Source organism: Plectropomus leopardus, chromosome 1 (assembly GCF_008729295.1).
Source record: "Plectropomus leopardus isolate mb chromosome 1, YSFRI_Pleo_2.0, whole genome shotgun sequence".
NCBI lineage: Eukaryota > Metazoa > Chordata > Actinopteri > Perciformes > Serranidae > Plectropomus > Plectropomus leopardus.
The window spans coordinates 23,814,901-23,835,424 of record NC_056463.1 but is presented as its reverse complement, the minus strand read 5'-3'; the positions used below and the strand labels follow the sequence as shown (position 1 = coordinate 23,835,424).

The 20,524-nt window shown below is 37.4% G+C and overlaps 1 protein-coding gene across 1 annotated transcript in view; it reads left to right on the top strand.

Moving 5' to 3' along the window:
• Positions 1-20,314, top strand: part of LOC121944114 (CUB and sushi domain-containing protein 1-like) — a 453,543-nt gene extending 433,229 nt beyond the window's left edge. The window contains exons 63-75 of the mRNA XM_042487796.1: positions 1,604-1,777; positions 1,913-1,979; positions 2,343-2,449; positions 4,066-4,139; positions 5,588-5,699; positions 5,904-6,083; positions 7,430-7,492; positions 8,126-8,287; positions 9,607-9,719; positions 12,125-12,212; positions 12,459-12,585; positions 15,438-15,500; positions 19,248-20,314. Coding sequence (XP_042343730.1) covers positions 1,604-1,777; positions 1,913-1,979; positions 2,343-2,449; positions 4,066-4,139; positions 5,588-5,699; positions 5,904-6,083; positions 7,430-7,492; positions 8,126-8,287; positions 9,607-9,719; positions 12,125-12,212; positions 12,459-12,585; positions 15,438-15,500; positions 19,248-19,407 — 1,490 coding nt within the window. The 3' untranslated portion in view covers positions 19,408-20,314. The remainder of the gene's footprint in view (positions 1-1,603; positions 1,778-1,912; positions 1,980-2,342; positions 2,450-4,065; positions 4,140-5,587; positions 5,700-5,903; positions 6,084-7,429; positions 7,493-8,125; positions 8,288-9,606; positions 9,720-12,124; positions 12,213-12,458; positions 12,586-15,437; positions 15,501-19,247) is intronic.
• The last annotated feature ends 210 nt before the right edge of the window (positions 20,315-20,524 follow it).

The following is a 20,524-nucleotide window of genomic DNA, read 5'->3' as shown; positions in this document are numbered from 1 at the left end:
CTTAAATGTGGTGACCTAGGTCATCTACTGCTTTAAGACAGTAAATGTCCATATGGTGATTACGGCTGTCTGCTGCTTTTGCTGTTCTTTTATTTTCACTTGATGTCACGGCTCCCATCTGCAGCCATCCCTTCATATACTACTGGGAATTCCTCATAGGACACCTTAAAATTTGTATTTGTACTTATTTTGTTTTATTCTTTTTACTATGATTCGGGGATTAGCGAGAGGAAGCACAAGGGGTGGTTCATTTGTCAGCACTGTGTGTGTATGTCCTGCATTTTGCCTGGTGCATGCTGGGGTTGACACCAGCCCCGACATGAATGAATACAAAAAACATTTGGCTTTGGTAACTGTTACAATGTTCACAAAAAAAGCTTTTGTCTAACTCTGGCTTTTCTTCACAGCAGCACTGTTTCAATTGTTGGTTCATATCCTCCACATCGTGGGGCTTCATATCCACCAGGGACAAGTCGAAACTGCTGTTTTGTCTTTGTGACTTTGACAGTCTGAGAGCTTATTTGGTGCTGATTTATTTGTCTCGACTGAAGATAAATTTGCAGATGTTTGTAAACGATCAAATGAGGTATAAATATCCCATTGTAACAGTATTAGCCATTAGTGGCATACTGTTTGTTTAACTGTCTGTTTTGTACTGCTAGCTACAGTGAGAGAAGTGTCAGTGTCACAGAAATAGAGAGTAGAATGAACATTCCCATTAACTTCAGTGAAGCAGGATGGCCAGAGCAGCGTCCATTTTTATATGTACAGTTGCCTAAGAAATTAGCCTGCTATAGCAAGCTAAGTTTCATATAAACTAACATATAAACTGACAGTGAGTCTAGGACTCGCTAAGGTTTTGCAGAAACAAACAAGTGAGTACTGGAATAGTTCAAAGCATGGAGAGGCATCTTTTGTGCGCCATCTCCATTGCCTTGCCGTTAGAGAAGCAATTGAGGATTGCTGCATTTAATTCCTTTATGTTTCTCTTGTTAAGTCATCAAATACGTTTTATTACCAGCCATGGCAATTTGACAACAGCTGGTATTGTTTTCACTTCCTGAGTCTGTGTGCGTTTGTCATCATGGCAAAATGTGGTCCTGGTGGCACCTATTGTAATGGGAACAGAAGCGGTTTTGAGTATTTTAGCAGTCTTTATGTATCTCTGTCTGTCTGTCTGTCTGTCTGTGGGCAGATTTGGTCATCTCAATAGTGTCACAACCATTCAAGATGCAATCCCAAAACCAAACAGATATGTATTTGAGATCAAAATGAAGGCAGAATTTTAAGATGGGTGTGGTTCAAGTAAGGGCACCAGAAGAACAGCTGTAGGAAGTAAGGAAGGGACCACTGACCTGCACCTACAGTTGCAACTGTATGTATTTGGAAACTGAGCACCTGGTGGAGAGAGCATGCAAATTCTATACAAACGCCCACACACGGGAAAGACGAATGCTGAGGTTCCAACACAGGACCTTCCTGCTTCTGAGGCAGCAGTGTAAACTTGTGAACTGCCTTTTGCCCCCTGATTTGTGTTTATGTACATTATATGATTTACATCTGCATGTCCGTGTGTGTGTGTGCGTGTGTGTGTGTGTTTCAGTGATCCAGTGTGGACCTCCTCCTCAAGTACTCCATGGAAAAGTGGAAGGAAGTGACCATTCATGGGGCTCCAGTGTTAGCTACAGTTGTTTCCATGGTTACCAGTTGTCCACTCCTGCTGTGTTAACCTGTGAGGGGAACGGGACATGGACAGGAGACGTACCACAGTGTTTGCGTAAGTTAGCTGGCCTATGCTATATATAAACTGTTGCTTAGTAGCTTTAACTGATGCGCATCACTGTTTCCCTCTCAGTTATGTTAGCTGTTAAAGCAAAAAGAAGTCCTAACTGTATCTTTTGTCTCATTTCAGCTGTTCTGTGTGGCGATTCTGGCTCCCCTGGAGGTGGATTTAGGGAGGGGAACATCTTTTCTTACGGGTCAGTGGTTAGATCCAGCAATCAGTGACTTAAACTGACATTATTTTTCATATAGGTTTGTATTACCAACACAAAGTAATGTTTCTTTCAGAAATCATACACAAAAAGTGAACAAAATGAATGAGAATACATACAGAAAGCTCCATCCATTGCTTGGCTGCATCCATGACTCCTGTTAGACTTCCCTGCAGATTTTTAAATGACTTTTACTTAACTGTTGATAAGTTGACCATCATATTGTATATCATATTGTATATAATATTTCACACCTAAAATAATAAAATGAAAAATCTGAGACAGTATTTTCTATTACTATTATACTTTTTTTTTTGTATGTGATTAAATATTTGTCTTCAAATGCAGAGCGGAGGTCAGATTCTACTGCCACACCCCCTACGTGCTGGTAGGCTCCGCCTCCAGAGTCTGTCAGGCTGATGGGATTTGGAGTGGACAACAACCAGCCTGTATAGGTAATTAAAAGACTTCTACTAAAACACCAAGTAACGTTTGCCCTCAAACACTATGCTGCCATGATGATGGTTATCTCAAATCATGGGTAAAAGAGAAACATGTTCTCATATCAAATACAACCATAGATACACCTGTATTTTGTTTTTTTTCTGTTAATGTAGTTCTCTCTGTGTGTGTATTGTGAATGTATTTTCTATTTCTATTTTAACTTTTAAAAAGTTTCCTGTGCAAATATGTTACAAAACAGCTTTTTATTATATTCACTTAACAGAATACATCTGGTTCTTTTGCATGAATGCTCAATTCAAAGGCTGTTGTGGGGTCCATATCAAATAGAATAAACTATAACTATAACGTAAGACTTTAGCTGTATAACATACCACTCGATATTTGAACATTTTACAATAAGAGTCACACTTTTCATTTCTGAGCTGTAAATGTACTAAACTTGCTGTTAAGTTGTTGTCTCACAGCAAAAAACATTTGTGCTCATTTTTTAAGGAGAGTGAATAACATAATTACCAGCTCTTAACCACTGTATGCATTACACAAAGAAAAATCTGCATAAACTGACAGAGCATTTATGTCACTCTTTGAAATGTTACATATAACACTCTTTCGTTAATTTCGAGGAACAGACATTTTGTTTACTGCAAAGGAAACCATTTCATCAAGTTCTGAATAAAATTGTGTGAAATCAGATTATTGGTAAACAAGACTGGGGATCTTATTCTGGTACACATTTTAGCATTAGTATTCCTGTGCAGTTGGAGCTGGAGATATTATCTAATCAATAAATGAAGTGTGTAGTTTTGATGTCAGCATTTGATTTCTGTAAAGACCTTATCTTAGAAAGCTGCCCTCCATTTTTTAAAGTGATGGATAATTTTTGGTCTGATCAGAAAGCATGAAGCTTATTTTGGATATGTTATGAAATCATAAGGAGAAAGCTGAATTATTGTGTAAGAGCTGACACTGAAAGCAGCCTTGTAGCAACACTGCAGCTGTCACAGAATTCCACTCATGTTCCTCTGCTTTAAATAACTGTATTATTTTTACTTTGAAATCTATCCATGGTGTTACCCATGTGCCCTGACCAATATTTAATTGCTTCTTCTGCTAGCTTTTTTCTTCAATAATTGCATCTCTTTTTGTCATGGACATTATTTTAAGTAGTAGAAGGACTAGCTGTTGTGGAAAGTAAGAAAGAACAAACAATCAGTTATTCCACTGTGTTGAATTTTTGTGATACTAATGCTGTACTTTAGAATTTTGTGCCACTTTATACCTTTACTACATCATTTTAGAGGGATATATTACCCTGTCTTCTTAAATACATTTATCTGTACCTACAAGTTACTTTGCAGATAAAGGTGTTACACACAAAACATACTGTGTGCTAAGTATCCCAAATGTGATGCATTGGGATGCTGCTGAGGTTCTGCGTAGTGCTAAATTTAGTGGCACCGTGCTACTGTAGCTGACAGTCTGTGCTGACAACATCAGTAAGGTTACAGTATGTATGAAACATCAGAATGCTTATTTGACTCAGAGAATGAATGTTAAAATGTGAATGCATGTAATGCTTGATATTTTTGTGCGTGTTTCCGTGTAGATCCAGCCTTCAACAACTGTCGTGACCCAGGAACTCCAGCCTATGGTATCCCGGTCATGGGCCAGGGCTTTCAGGTGAGAAATATATCAAATGATTTACCTGACAAAGAAAACAACCTTTTAAAATGCATTACATGGTGGTTATATGCACAATGTGTTCAAATTATATGCTGGCAACTTGTAAACAATGCCAAGTTTATCACAAATGGTCACTGTTTCAATGTTGTTAATGTGGTTAACCTTGTGAAACCACCGCAGTTTGATTTTGATCAAGAAAAGAAAAATCCTTGATAAGATTAGGTTTAGAAAAAAAAAATGGTGGCTTATTGGTCTCACATGGGACACTAACCAAGATCTCCTTTTTTTTTACCCATGCACCAACCATCCTGCCCACCCTATGCAGCCTTTCTCTCTCTTTAATTTGTGTGTCCACTACAACAAAAAGATGATTGACTTTGTATTGATAATTTTTTCTGCGTAATTTTAACACATTTCATACTCACTGCCTACTAATGGATTCATGTTTGACTGGCGTATTTCTACGACACCGAGCTGGTCGACAATAAACTTGGTAAAACTACTGAATAATCCTTCAAATTATGTTAAATATAAAAGTTAAACTGGTCAGAAAAGAGACAAGTTTAGTGAAACCAATGTGCATTTAATGTATATTGAATTTTAAAAGATGAATACATGAATTGCTGTTTGCAGAGCTTAGTTGGTAAATAGGTTAAGTTTCTATATTTAAATCTAAATTTGATGAGGAGTCACTGAAAGTAAAGATGAGTACACCATGCCAATAAAATAACAGCCTTATTCTACCACTTCTACATGATCCAAGGACGCACCAAGGCAAGTACAATAGGAGTTGCACTAGTGCATGCAGGATGAGTAAGTGCACAAATATTAAACTCCATCCAAGTCACAATGGGTCTAAGGTTTGCGAAGTCCCTCAGAAAAAGAGTCAATCAAACACATGACATGCAGGTCAAAAGTAAAGGCTTGGTAAAACTGGCTTCTAGTTTTTTAAAGTTAGACTTTACGAATGACAAAGAGCCGCAATATTTTCTTCTGTCTTAGAGACCAGACTGTCTGGAGCACAGATAAGAACCTGTTGATGGAATATATTGGTGTTAATGGAAGTTAAGCAAACATGCAAATCCTTCAATTTGTGGAAGTATAATTGGATATTATCCACATATCATATTTCCCCTGACATCTCTTCAAAGACAGGATGGGGTTACCACCATCATTATGCAGGACTGACAATATCACATCCACTAAAAGAGACAAGATGATGAAAGTAGGTTTTTTGTTGTTTTTTTATGTTTGTTAGATTTAAAGAGTTAGCTGTGAGTTAAGGGGTAAAAATTTTGTTGTTGTTTTTGTTTGTTCTTTTTGACTGTAAGGTTTTTGTTACAAATAAATGACAACCAACCCATGCTAAGTGAGTCAGGTCTTAAGAAGCTACAGTGTCAACATTTAATAAACAGGTCTTTTTATTGTGCTTTTACATCACATAGGTTGGCAGTAAGATTTCTTTCAAATGCCGCAAGAACTATCACATACTTGGCTCCACGACAAGAACGTGCTTAGAAAACCTCACCTGGAGTGGAACTCAACCTGAGTGCATAGGTAAGGAATAATAATGTCTCTTATTACTGTCTGCTAATATTATTTGTCCTTATACAGTGTTTAAATTCATTTGTTTTGTTGTCACTGATTAGTTTTTTGTTGACTTTGATGTTGCATTTTACTCAACACTTATTTTGGTTTTACAGAGAGGAACACAATGTTGGTTTTACCCCTGCGTTTATATTCCTCTTCCCTGTCACTCAGCCCACTCATGCAGACAGCCAGAGACCCCCAGTAATGTAGATGTTCGATCTATGGACCTGCCAACCTTGGGATATACGCTGATCTACACCTGTCAAGACGGTTTCTATCTGGCTGGGGGATCAGAGCACAGAACCTGCAAAAGTGATGGTAGATGGTCGGGTAAACCCCCGCTCTGTAAAGGTATTCAGATCCTATCTTTGAAATGCACTGCTTGAATGAAAATAGGCTGATGTTGAGCCAGGAATTTAAACTGGGTATCATAATCCCAAATAGTTTGAGATAAATACAGATTATCACCCTGATATTAATACTATGCTCTCATAAATCAGCCTCAGGTGTACCATGAATGCTAGGGAAATGTTTTTTTGGGTTAGGGAGGGGGTTGCTGTTTGTTTGTTTTTTCAATCATATACTTATGGTCCTATCTGGTCTCAAAGACAAGGAGCAGATTGCTATGAATACTGTGATAAATGACAACAAAACAGATTTATAACCAGAGAGGAAAAATAGTCATATTTTTGTTTGTCGAACCCTAAAACTGTCACATGTCCTAAATAATCATTAATAATCAAAATCATAAATAATCTTAACAAATTGCCATTATTATTATTACAATCTTTTCTAGTGTGACGGTGAACTGCAGTCCTACATGTGTTTGGCTATTTTTAATGTTGGCTATCATCTCTAAGTTACTTGCAGTAAATTAGCCACACATTCATTTAGTGACCAACAATATGTACAAAAATTCCCATGGCCTTTTACACTTTTACCTGAGCAAATGGAAAAAAAACAGATCACAACTCTCAATACTTAAATAAGAAAACACTGATAGACAGAATATGTTGAGATAACATTTTTTAAAACAAAGGTAATTCAGCAAATACAATTTAAATATTTTTTTCTTATTCTCATTATATTGAGCAGCAATGTCTCAAATACCAGGTTATGCAGAGGACAGAGCCAAAACACAAAGGCAGAAGTCAGAGGATTAACATTTCAAAACATTCAATTGGATTGTTATTATTCTCATTTTATTTTAATATATTTAGCATCCAGCACCCACAGTCTGACCCGCATGTTCTTTTTATCACCCACAATCGAACCTGAAAATATAATTGAGACAAAAATACCACGCAAGTCACCCGTTGCAAGACTCTTGATCATGGATGTATTTAACTAATGTTAATGTCTTTATTGCGTTATATTTGTCAGAGAGCTCACATAAAGTCTGAATGAAGTGTCAAAGTTGCCCTGTGCTTGTAGATAGTAGTACAGTAGCTTTTATTTATTGTAGTATACTGTGAGGATGTACTTGCTTATGAAAAATAATTGAATATCATGTGAAATTAGCTGTCAAATTTTGTGTGAGGGATGGGACCCAGACCCCAGATTCCCCCATCAAATTTTGTACCCCCCAGAGTTTACTCCATCTATGGCTACAGCCTTGCTATACCAGTCATATATACTGTAAATAAACTTAATCATCATGTGAGCTACACTAAATTTAACAATGTTTTATGTTTCAGTTGGAGTGAAAGTCAATCCCAAAGGCAGAGGAGAGTCAGATGTCCAGAAGAACAAGATTCGAGGTATGCAAACAAAATAGCACAGACTGCTATTTTCTACTTCTTGCACTTGCACGTGTCCTTGGCAGCTTGTTTTTTTTCTGTTTTTTTTAAACTTGATTTCCAGTAGAAGGATAGTAGGAGGTTGAAGTGAGTTTTGACTACAACAGTCTTCTGTCTCAGCTGATTCCAGATTTATAGGACGAAGGCTCAGACAAAGTAGATAAATTAGTGAAAACATTCAGGTGCAATAACATGTAATAGCTTGTACGTTTGAAGCAGGATTATATAATCAATATTTGGGGAGCCTGTGAAGAAAGAGTAACACCAGAGACAAAGACCAGTATTTTTTTGCAATAACGAAGCTGCTGAGTTTTGAGTAAGTAATACTTCTAAGTATGGGATTCAGACAGCTAGAAACTAACCCTCTGCAACAGTCAATTATGAAGGAACCAGAGGTATATGTGTTTTGTTTGTTTCCTGCCAAGCCCAAAGGGTGACAAGAATGCTAAGGTTTAATCTTCTAAACTAAGAAAATCACAGTGCCACTGGTCACACTTTTAGGCAGTGGTGACATAATGTTTGGATTTGGAGAAAAAAAAGAGTCAAACAAGCTTCAAATGTCTTTTTGTTTTTGTTTCTGTGTCTCCATTGCAGTTCCCGTGGATGTTTTCTCCCCAAACTCTGAGTGGAGTGGTTTTTACGAGTATCTGGGGAAAAGACAGGCCACCTCATTTACAGTTACTGGCTTCAATGCTACCAGCGGGAGAGTTAACATCACATTACTGGAAACTAGCGGAGTGTCAATCAGACTTTCAGGTAAAAAACGAGGAAGACAATTATATCATTATAACTCTAATTAATTTTACCCTGAGTAACTTCACAAAATGCCCATTATTATGTTGCTAATGTGTTTTCAGAGCTTTGAAAACAAAGTTCATAAAATGTTATGCAAAACAGAAAAGTGTGTATTGAGAATGGATGAAAAATACTTTATTTCATATGGCACTAATAACAGCTAAATGCAAATAATATGGACCTGTCTAACTGCAAAGGAGCATTATTACACCATCTCTGTTTTTGTGAGGTAAAAGAGCAATCACAGTCCAGATGTTGAAGATTTGCAAACTTTAAATGCAGTGAGAATAACATGAGCAGAAGCACTACTGTATGTGTAAAGACACAGCCGGCTGATAAAGATCCAGCTGTCAGTCGCATATATTAGTAAAGCTCTACTGACATCTGTGTAGAAAATGGTGCAATTCCCTATGTTACACCTAAGCATGGTAAAATTTTTATAAACATTGGAGTCTGTAGGGCAGAAAAAAATGGTTTTGTGCAAGAGCATTAATATAACATGCAGTGGCACTAGTGGGAGTTATAACCAGCCTGACAAGTTGTGTGCCTGCGCCCTTCTACACCAATTCATCTGCTGAATCACCACACCGGTCTGAACGGCCAAAATATTACCTGAGCAACATAAACTCCCACAGCAGTACTCCTGTGCACATGATGTATTTTTTATTCAAATGCACTGTCGAAACATGGAGTGTATTGTATAAAAATGACTGGCAGGTGAGCAAAACAGGTAAAGCTGCAATCTTGAGTGAAAAGCTCCAAAATAGTAACATTTGAGCAACTGTGAAAAACTGTCTGACACTTATGTATGTTTTGACATTTCACAATCAATAGTTCAGCTTGATCCCCAGGTCATGAAAGATTTTCTGTGGGTAGGAGGCAGCGTAGAAAATGGTTTCATTTTGAATCTGATATTTCTCTTACATGGACTTGTCATATTGAACAGCAACAGTTTCTGTGTTGGCACTATAGTTAACCAAGTAAAGGTATGTAGCTGAAGGGTAAATGTCATTTTCTCACCAGTAATGTGTCAGTTGCTTGGTGACGAAAATAGAGTATGATAATTCAAAATGTCAAAGTGTCTCCTTTTCTCTATTTGTCAGTCAACCTGTCTGTCTGTTTGCCTACTAGCCTGTCTGTTTGTCTTTCTGTTTATACCTTTGCCTCAATGCCTTTCTTTTTTTCCTGCCAACACAAATTAGAAGTTAAGTTCCTGTAATTTTAATTATACAAGCTTTAGACACTAAACCATTATTCTCTATACTTATCTATTCACCCAGGTACCTACAAGTCGGAGGAAAACCAGCTGCTGTTGAAGGTCTACCAGGTGAAGGGGCCCACAGAGCATTACTACAGCAAGTTTAAAAACGACAACTGGGCTATGGATGGATATGTAAGACAAACTGCCTCTTATTTTTCTATGTCAAGCATTAAAGTGAATGTCATTTTATATATCTAATTACTGGAAATGCTGCATGTAACTGTGGAGAAATATTGATCTAGAGTCTCATTCCCAGGTCATCAGACACAGAAACTTGAGTTGGTGGCATAATCTGATTACCAACCTGCTGTTTGTTGCTATCTGACAATTTGGGAGTGAGAATCAACAATCTTTCTCCAGATTTACATACAGCCCCTTTGATGATGAATATCAATATCACCGACCTTTACAAAACTTTAAACTTAACACTGAACCTAATTCTTTACTGTGTATTTTCACTTACCTGTTGGCAAAATAACAGTATAACAGTAATAACAGTAATAACCATATTCTAACATGCAGGACTTGTACTTGTAACAGTTTTTTTACTCTGTAGTGTTACTACCTTTACTCAAGTGAAAGTTTTGTGTATTTCTTCCACCAATTGTAGCACCTGAACAGAGTCTTCCAAAAGAGATGTTTTTAAATGCCAGACAAAACCTCACACACCATTTTTTTTAAATTTTGAAAACATCTTTTATATGTCTTTTCAAATGGAGGAATGATGTAGTTTACGAAGAAGCTTTCATTTTCACAACAAAGCTGTAAGAAATTAATCATTCATTAAAATGATCAAAATTAGCTGAAGTTGCTAAGAGTCAAAAAGATTTCAGACATGGCCTTGTTGTTGCTGTGAGGCTGCAATGCAGTGCAGAGACTCCAGGACATTAGTGGCCTGGCCAGTAGAAAGTTTCGGCATGTAATTCCCCATAAAATCATAGATTTTGAACTCAATTGTGGTTGATTTATTACAAGTTTGCTCTATGTATTCATAATTTCTCTTCAATGTGTATAAATGTTCCTTTCCTTAAGACTGTGTATGTATTCAATCAGTTACTTTAAGTTTAAATTATTGACTGCTAAGAGTGTTTAAAAGGAAAGACAGAAAGAGTAGGGAATAATGATAGAAAGTCAGCTCTCTTTGTAGACCTTTTAATTTAATTCAAAGTGATATTTGAAGCTGGGACTGGGACTCCTGAAAGATCATTTGTACATTTGGGAAATGGATTCAAAATCGGATCCTGTTTGACTTGCTGACGGAGGAGGAGAGAGGGGGGAATGGAGGAACCGAGTGTGGAGAGTTTGAGAGACCGTAGCAGGCAGGGATGGAAGAAAAAGGATGCAGGAAGGAAGGAGAAAGGAGCCACATTGACTGCCAATTTATCATGCGAGTGACAGAAAGAGTGAGGGAGGAGAAGTCAGGTAGTGATGGTTTTATAGTTAGAATATGAAATTTCAATTGTCCATTTGTGGGCAAACATTGCTGCTTCAGTTTCCAAACAAGAGATGGAGGAGAGTTGAAGAGAAGAGTGGGTTAGTACAGGAGGAGGAGAGATACTTTTTATGAAGGGAGAAGACAAGGTGAAACCTTGCACTAAAATTTATATGGTATAATGTAAAATGGTATAAAAAGAATCATTTAAATGCCACAATGCTGTGAATACTTATAATACGCTGGGTGGTTGATTGTTTTAGTTATCAAAAAAATCACATTACTTTTCACAGAACAACGGTTGCGTGAAGACGTTTTCATTGAAGATGAAATACTCGTTTTATAGTTTTCCTGAGGGATAACAACATCAAGATGATTACTGTCAGCTTGATGTTGTCATCTATGTGTCTGTCATCAACTTTACAGAAGGGTAATAACACATTCACCTACCTTTAAATATGCTTTAAATATCATCACCCTCAAACAGGACCTATCTCATACATCCTTTGTTTGATGTATTGTATGTTCTTACTTTAATTAAAAATACCTTCTAATAAACATTCTGCTGTGGTTCAAAGAGCTCAAATGTACTAATTTAACAACAATTTAGGAAACCAGGATGAACGAAGGCCCCCTCTACCTAAATGTTTAGATGTTTGAATTTAACATCTAAGATCAAACTAAAGTCAGAACACCAGGGTTGAGCAGTATACTCAAATGAAACAAGTGTAATGTGCTTTCTGCTAAAATGAGTATCATCAAAGTAAAAAGTAATATCTGTAAATATCTATACTTGTGATGAAGGAAAACCTCATATGGATAGATAGTTGTGTTCAGCTATTAGTCTTGTGATAAAAAGAAAATACCTGGAACTCAATCCTGAAGCTGTTGTATAAGAAGTTTTCAGATAAATGTTAAATATAGCAACATCTTGTCAACTTTCATTAATTTCAGTCTTGAAATAACAACTTCTGGTTAGGTCCCACCCATTTCCAAATGCAGATGCTGATACAGATAATTAAGTTGGTTGAACAGATAAAAATACAGATACAGAAAAAGGTGTGCTCGTTCATCCCTGCTTAACACTGACTGCTTTGTTTTTCAGGTTACTGCCGAATCAGACCAGAAGACTTTTGTCTACCAGGGGCACATTCACAGTAAAGACTTTGGCAAGTTCCATCTGACGAGGCAAGGTACGTCTGTCCATGACATCAGCACCAGTAACAACAAACAATACGGCCTAGATGTCTCACTGAAAGTGGGACTAAAATATTCAGTCAAATTAATAAAATATTGAATTTTTTTCTCAGTTAAAAATGAATGTAATTACAAAGTAATCATGTGAAGCTCAACAGACTACTAATTCAAGAGGCCTCTATTACACACAAATGGCTATTGTGTTCAGGCTTGTGTGGGTTTATCTGTGGCTGTATCCCCAGGCCCTGTAACCATGGCAATGGACCCATCCAACCCGTACACGAACAGCAGCTCAGTAGCAGCGGCCATCTTAGTTCCCTTCTTTGCCCTCATCCTGTCTGGATTTGCCTTCTACCTCTACAAGCACAGGTAAGCTACAGTTTATCCTCAGTGTAAATCCAGCAGAGTGAAAACAGACAACCAGCACAACAGAATACAAAACAGGTGTTTGCCCAGCAGAGCTTTAACAGGTTCACCTTATAAATAAATAGATAAAGTATCCACCTTGAATTACTACCTTATTCAGGTGTAACTTCATGATTATTAGTGCATTTGAAAGCTTACTTTGAATGTTTTTTTTGCAGTGTACTGTAATTCTCCCCAATTTAGTAATTTATTCTAAGCATTTCCTTAAAACACCCACACTCTCTAACTTATTTGAGATGTGTGTTTGGGTTGCATTGCATTATGGTCTCTAAAGGCTCCTGTTAATGAAAGTGGTATTACTGTATGTCTGCCTGTCGGTAAATGTTCTTCTCATTCTGAGGAGCTGCCACCAAAACCTCAGCCCGTATTTATCAAGCTTCTCAAAGTAATTTATCCTAACAAATTCACAGTTTCATTTATTTTGTTCAACTTTTAATCTTTGGAGTTACAACATTTATCAACCTTGGGAAATCATCCTACAATTTAAGGCAAATTAATTTTTTTAAAAACAACAATAAATTAAAGATTTGGTGTAATGCCTTTTTCACTAAACTGCATCAACAAGTTCTTGTGATTTACACTTTATTGGCAACAGTGAAATGCATCTATAACAGTGGTCTAAGGCTGGCAGGATATCAGGTTTTCATTTTTCAGACTTCACAATACTGATATTATCCAGACTTCTAAAAAAATAAAGATGCTTTCTATCGGTCTCATCTTTTACTGTTTTTATTGTATATATTTTCTCTTTTTTCATCAAATGAATTACATTCAAAATGCAAGTTTAGGGACGGTGAGAGAGAAAAAAGTGTACTTACACTTATTGGATAATTAAAAGTCAACCAGATTGATGTGGGGAAGGGAGATGATTTAAGAGCACTGGAGTATTTACTCAATATTATCATATGTGTATTATTAACATGATATCGATATATATACATTTTTTAAAAATAAAAAAAATATAAATTTAAATATCACTGATCGTAAATACCGGTATGTCATGACAGTGGTTCCTATACACATGTGATGGCATTTAACTGAACCTTAAAGCATCAGTTTAATTCTAAAAAAAAGAAATGTTCTCTAACTTCCTCACTTATTTTGCTCAATGTTTGATGAGTACTGTTTATTTCTGTTTTTTGCTCTAAGCTGCTATAACAGTGAAATTTTCCACCAAGATGAACCAAGTACTCTACAGTATCTGTCTAAGTCCTACCCTAAAGAAAAGGTCAAGCTTACAGCTCAATTCTCAAGAGTGATTGTGAGATGCTTGATAAATATGAGCACTGATGCAAAGTTTATTATTCATTTTTTAGACAGTGGACACTTTTCTGCTCTTGGCTGAAGTATTTTGAAGTGACAGGTTTTGTTACACAAAAAAAATTAAACAATATTGTAGTCTTGAACAACAGTGTAAGCCTTTTTTTGCATACTCTTCCACAAAACTGTTTATGCCTTCAGTGTTTTAAATAAAGAGCCATACTTTAATGAAGGTGCAAAAGCAGAGGCATATGGCTATAGGTTACTCTTTTTTTTTTAGTAACCAGAGGTGCAAGCATAGCTCTGCTCCAGCACAGACAAGAGGGCAGGATTCATTGTCAGCAGTTAGAGTTGCATTGAACCTCCCAGCCACGACACCTTGGCAGTTTCCATATGAGACAGGTGGTACAATGTTTTGCTTAGAGTTTGTAAAGTCTTGAAGAATGTTGTGTGTTTAATCCGTTACTTGATTGGATGTGCACCTCCCATAAAGATCACATTTACATAACAAAAAGTTTTACAGTAAACATCCGACAACTGTAGAGGACATTGTTGTTAAGCATCACCCAATAATCCAACCCAAATCTTCCTTAATTACATTGAAAATAGTATACTGATATGAATTAAGATGCATATGAGATGAAAAAGAAGTATGAGTTTTACTTAAATAAATGCAGGCAGACAAGTTAATTACTTGCAACCTTCCAACTTGGGAGCCAACCAGCATTTGTGCCTTTGCCAAACATCAAAATAGATCCTGCGTAGTAAAGAGTAATGATGTATTTTTTTCTTTGAAAGCCTGATTTATTTGAGTTGCTTCCAAACTGCCGAGATGGCTGTTTGATACACACCGTCTCCTAAATCCCGATTGAAATATAATGAGTGCACCAGGTATGTTGGAAGGAGAGGCAGGTTTATTGAAAGTTAATTATAGCTCTAAAACTTCAAGTGTACCATGAAGACTTCATCTGATTGACCTTATATATTAATAATTGTTCCTCAAAATAATGTTACAAAACATTTTAAGGTGCCAGATAGCTCATAACTATATATTGAGGGTAAAATGTCATCATTACTGTTTCCTTTTTAAGACTATTTAAGACATTGCTTATGTAAGACTCTACATCTGAGGGATGTTCTGACCTCTGAACTTCATCACTCAAAGTTTTACAGTGTCGTCTTACTCATCCAACAATAGGCACTGTTACAGGCAAATCCGTTGGCTTGTCATTTTTATAGTAGCTGTATGCTGCAGTTTTCTATCTGCAGTGAAGCACAGATGTTATTGAGGAAACTCAGACTGTATGTAGAGGTAGAAAAATGCTTTGTTAGGAAGTTAGTGATGTGCAATGGTTGTTACTAACCGGTTTTTATAGTAAATCCTGTGAATACTAAAGTGTTGATATTGACCGTTCATGTAGTGTGCAAATAGCTTCTAATACCACAACTACTTTACACTATGTTGTCCTACCTGCCCTCCAGTTAGCAGTGTGCAATGATAGCTGATGTATATTAAAGCTGATGGTTGTATGCAGGACATTGTCTGCTGACACAGATGACAATGAGAGACCAAAAGACACCTGGGGGCCTGGCGGCAGGTAAGACTGGCACCTGTCATTCACCTGGTTTCTAACAGCAACCAGACCTCCGCCCGCCGCCACATCCTCCGTCAAACTCGTCATCGCTTGTTTTTAGTTTTTAGATTTTGCTTCATGCTGTTTAGTAAGGCTGCACAATGGACCAAATTATGAAATTCATTTTTTTCTGAACTGAACTGAGCTGAGTTTTGTACTGTATTAACTCAAAGGGAAATGAAACAAAGAGACTCATCATATCTCCTTTAAGTAATTGGGATGACATTTATACTCAGGAAAAATGAAAAAAGCTGAACATGTAATCTTAAGTTTTTAAAAGAAGTGCAGCCCTACTGTGTCAAAACAGCAATCATTCAAAGCTAGACAGATTTATTTTGTCTTTGATCTCATTGTCATCTCTCTGTCAGCATGATGTCATCAAGAACAAATACAGTATTTAACGCAGAAGTCTATTTGAAACAAATAATATATATACTTTTGTATGCTGATGTTTTTATTATTTCTACTGTTACTTGTAACATTCATTACTTTCATCTTAACTTGACAGTAGGGATGGGAATTGATAAGATTTTACTGATACCAATGCCATTGTTCATTCTGCTTATTGTCCTGCTTTTTAATATATTAGTTCGCTAAATGATTCCTGATCAAATTTCTGTATGGAAAAAAGTAGCCTTACACAAGATTTTAGCTTCAGTCTAACTGTTTTATTATATCTGATTCTGAACACTGTAGCAGCACAGCACTAATGTTAGTGTAATATAAAATGTTTACACTAGCAGACGTGCTAGTCAGAAAGCAGTGGCACTGGTGCGTAGTATGGCACCCTTTGAATTTAGGCCCATGTTGTGTAGAGAGATGTTTCAGCATGTTACTGATCTTTCCACCCTTACTTGAAGTGATCATTTTACAGACATTACAAGCACAACTGTTGTCATCTGTCCTCGTGAACTTAAGTCTCTGGACCGTTTCTTCCTCTCTGCCATGATTCTTTGTTGTAGTTTCCAGCAGCAGAGATGCAAAAGTCTGCAGTGCAAAGTCACTATTTTGCAAAGTGCAACTGGCTGAAAGAAAACATGCCTACATCTATAAATGGTATTATTAAGCTCAGAGGCATACTATTCTGATGGATTGAACACTTGGAACTCATAGTCAAATCCCATCCCTATTTGATGGCAGCTATGTGTTAACTTTGCTAAAATAATGCCCTTGCCCAGTGATTCTCAGACTTTCTTTGTACTGATACGCATTAGGTCATAGACCCTCATGTGATACAATTTGGCTTCAGACACCTCCACCTGAAAAGATATGATTACTCACATTTGGCTCACTTCTATAGTGAATTAAATAGTGGAAATGAACTATTCCTCATTTTTATGGTGACCCTTCTGGAACCCCCTTAAAGACCTGAGGTTAAGAACCACTGCCCCAGCCCAAAAGCAACTGGCGGACATTGTTTCTTAACATAACTATGTAACATCTTAAATGAAAAACTAATAGCAAGGTGAGAGTGTGCTCACTACAGTTTCTTACTGCTTTGGCCCACATGTCTGTACAGTAATACTGTCAAAGCAATTCTGTGAGCTGTTTTTCTTTCTACCAATAAAACTGAACTATTGCACCTACAGCCACAACCAGAAACTAGTGCAGCAATTTGAACTACTGCCACGCAGGGAGGTCTGCGGTGTGTGTTGGTGTATGTGCAGTTTTGTAAAGTAATGGGTTGAGCATGTAGGGTAGGCTTAGTGGCTCCCCAGGGTTGGATTTCTACCAGTGCGCGTGCACAAACACACACACAGACACACACACATACACACACTCTTAATGAGGTCAGAGTCAAACAGTGTTTCAGCTGCAGCACTCCTCCCTGCTAATAGTTCCACAGGGTTTGGGAGTAAGTGATTATATCTAACTGGATTATAGGACCCGATTATCCAGAAATGTAATCTGCGACAAACAGACAAATTAGGAGGGGGTAGTCATATATCACCAAATATCCGTTTGAACTCCTGCAGTAAGTTTCTTAAAATCCTCATCCAGCCACTTTGAGTAATAATATATTCTTTTGAACTAAAACCGCTGGGTACCATTTGCAGGATGATGGCAGGTTGTACGCACATAGACACAGTCACATGAGAGCAGCAGATGGGCACTGGGCAGCTGAACCACTGACGCAGACAGTTGTAATGGTTCATGTTCTCGATCCTGTCATCATTTCCCCTGCAATATGTACATTTATACCAGAGACCTGCACTTATTAAGGTTGCACCTTTAATGTTAAGTGTGAAGCTCTTACCCAACATGTAAAAGGACAGAAAACAATATGCTATAGGACTACTTCACCCCCAAATGACCATTTGTATATCAATTACTCATCCCGTGTTTTGTCAAATTTGGAAAGAAAATTTTGTTTTTCTCTGGTGATTGAAGAATCCATAAACATACAAACTCTCACCCATCTTGTACAATATAATCCTAGCGTCACATAACCAGCTGTATGCTCATTATTTCTGAAAAAACATTGCCATCAGCCCCTCCTTATTGGGATTAAGAGTGAAATTCAAGTGAACACTTTCACTTTCAGTTCAGTTTGAAATACTCAGGTTTTGGTGAGAATGAATGTGTGTGGGAGTACTGAGTTTACGACTACATAAATGAGACTTGCATGATATTGTAAGAGTTGTTTAAGAGTTTGTAATCAGATGTTTTGTTATACGTGGTCCCCAACATATTCAATTCATCGAGAATTTTCTCAGTTCTTGGATTCTTCATGAGGAGGCATACGGGAAAAACGTTTTCCTTGCAAATTGAATGGTACATGGTGTGAGTAATTTATACAAAAATGGTCATCTTGGGTAATAAATTTTATAATCACTTTTTGTGCTTTAAACTGGTTGTTGACCTAAATGAGATAATATAATTCCATATTCAGTTGTTATACAATACCCCCTACAATGATCTACACGTGTGTCTGCATGAGTTGTACCAGATTATTCTGCAGTCCAGTATTAATTTAACTTACACATTATTCATTTTTCTGAACACCCACGCATTTTTTAAATCAGTGATGTTGAATAGGACATGCAATGCAAATTATAACCTAGTGTGTAGTATGTAGTCTGTCTCATCTTGAAATGTTTCAGCTTTTCACCTAAATAAATGACTTTAATAAGTACTGCTATCATGTAATCAGCTCATATCGTTTTAACTTAAAGCTTCACAAGGAAATTGTTGACTTTCGTGGGGACAAAAAGGCTACATAACAAACTCATAGACACGTAAGACCATGGAGCAACATGAGCATCTATCACAGTCTTGTTTCTGATCAGGTGTAATCTAATATTCCCTGGCCTTTTTGACTATGGTTTGGATCTCAAACTATAGTAAAAAATATTTTAAGCTGAAGCTGCTGGATGCTCAACTTTTGTCACCGGTCACTAATTCACTGGGGCACTTGACATGTTTGAGCTTTTTTTATTGAAAATGGTTGCCCTTGATTTTATATCGAAGAGTTGGTGAGAGCAAATTTATTGTGTATTTTAAATCAAGGACATTAGCAACTTACTCTTAGTGTGCTGAAATGTCTATGAGTTTATGTTTTACTTGTCATGTTGTGTTTTAGAGACCTGCACTCTTGTGGTTTTACTGTTTTTTTTCTCCCAAACATTAAATGCAACTTTGCAAAGTTATCTTTATGAAACCAAATACCTGCTATAAACACCATTATCTCCTTCTCATTTTGTTTTGCAGGACACGCCCCAAGGTCCAGTTCAATGGCTATGTTGGCCATGAGAGCTCCAACGGTCAGGCATCATTTGAAAACCCCATGTATGACACCAACATGAAGCCCACTGAGGCTAAAGCAGTTCGATTCGATACCACACTCAATACAGTCTGCACTGTGGTATAGTCCCAACAAATCTGCCACTACCTATACAGTGGTTCAGTCCCACCTCCCTTTTGCAGTCTGCGGTGTGGTTTAACCAAACAGAGAAGAAAGAACAAACTTATGATTTGGACTTGTCACCGTGAGCAGTCTGTAGTGTAGCATGCTGATCCTCCGTCAGCATAATACTCACAGTAATGCAGCTCTGCTCCACCTCCTACCTGAATAACGGTACAATCCACCTCTCCCTATAGTCGAAATAAGTTAGAACCAATACACAAGGGAGTAGGCAATGACGTCATCACGTGTTGTTCGGGAGATCAATGCTGGGACCAGAATTCTTCTTGAGCACTGTTGCTATTCAGAAACCAAGGAAAAACACAAAGAGATCAAACAACCTATTGTACTTCCTCCAAGAGCAACAGCCTCTTTGAACAGTGCTCGTCCAGTGTCAGTTCTGCAAAATATGACCCAACCTCTTCAAGGAAAGGGCTTTGTATGGCCAGAGTAATATAGCCCTCGAATACAATGCAACCTAAATGGTGTTTTACCCAACCCAACCACGCACCCCATGCCAAATTTGCACAGTATTATAGGCTAACCCTTAACTTACTTACTCCCCTGCTGCAGGCCAGACACGGGTGTGACCGATGGTTCTACCCCCAGGGGAAGCACATAGACTATAGCCCACCCTTCAACCCCCTCCAGACATCAAATAGTAATTGGATGGTTCCTATAAGTTAACATCAAAACCATCACTGGTGCTGGACCAAAAACCTTCCACTGGACGTCCATCTCGTTGGAGTTGACAGGACTGGACTTTCTGACATAATTACAGCTTACAGAGTCTGTTCTGGTGGAATCTGACATCAATCGTACAGACTACTGTAGAGCTGACAACCAAATGCAGTCAATGCTATGACAAGCTCAACCAGACCAATTCCTTTAAAGACAATAATACTCTCATCCACCACTGGATACTAGTATTAGATTAGTGCTAGGAGTGGTGGACTAGTGGTAGACAAACCAGGGTCAAATAACAGTTGCAGATAAATGTTTGTTTTAGCCTACTTGAAGAACTGAATGAGTTCAGTTTAATATAGCAGGACAATCACAGAGTTAGTAAGTCAATTCTCAAATA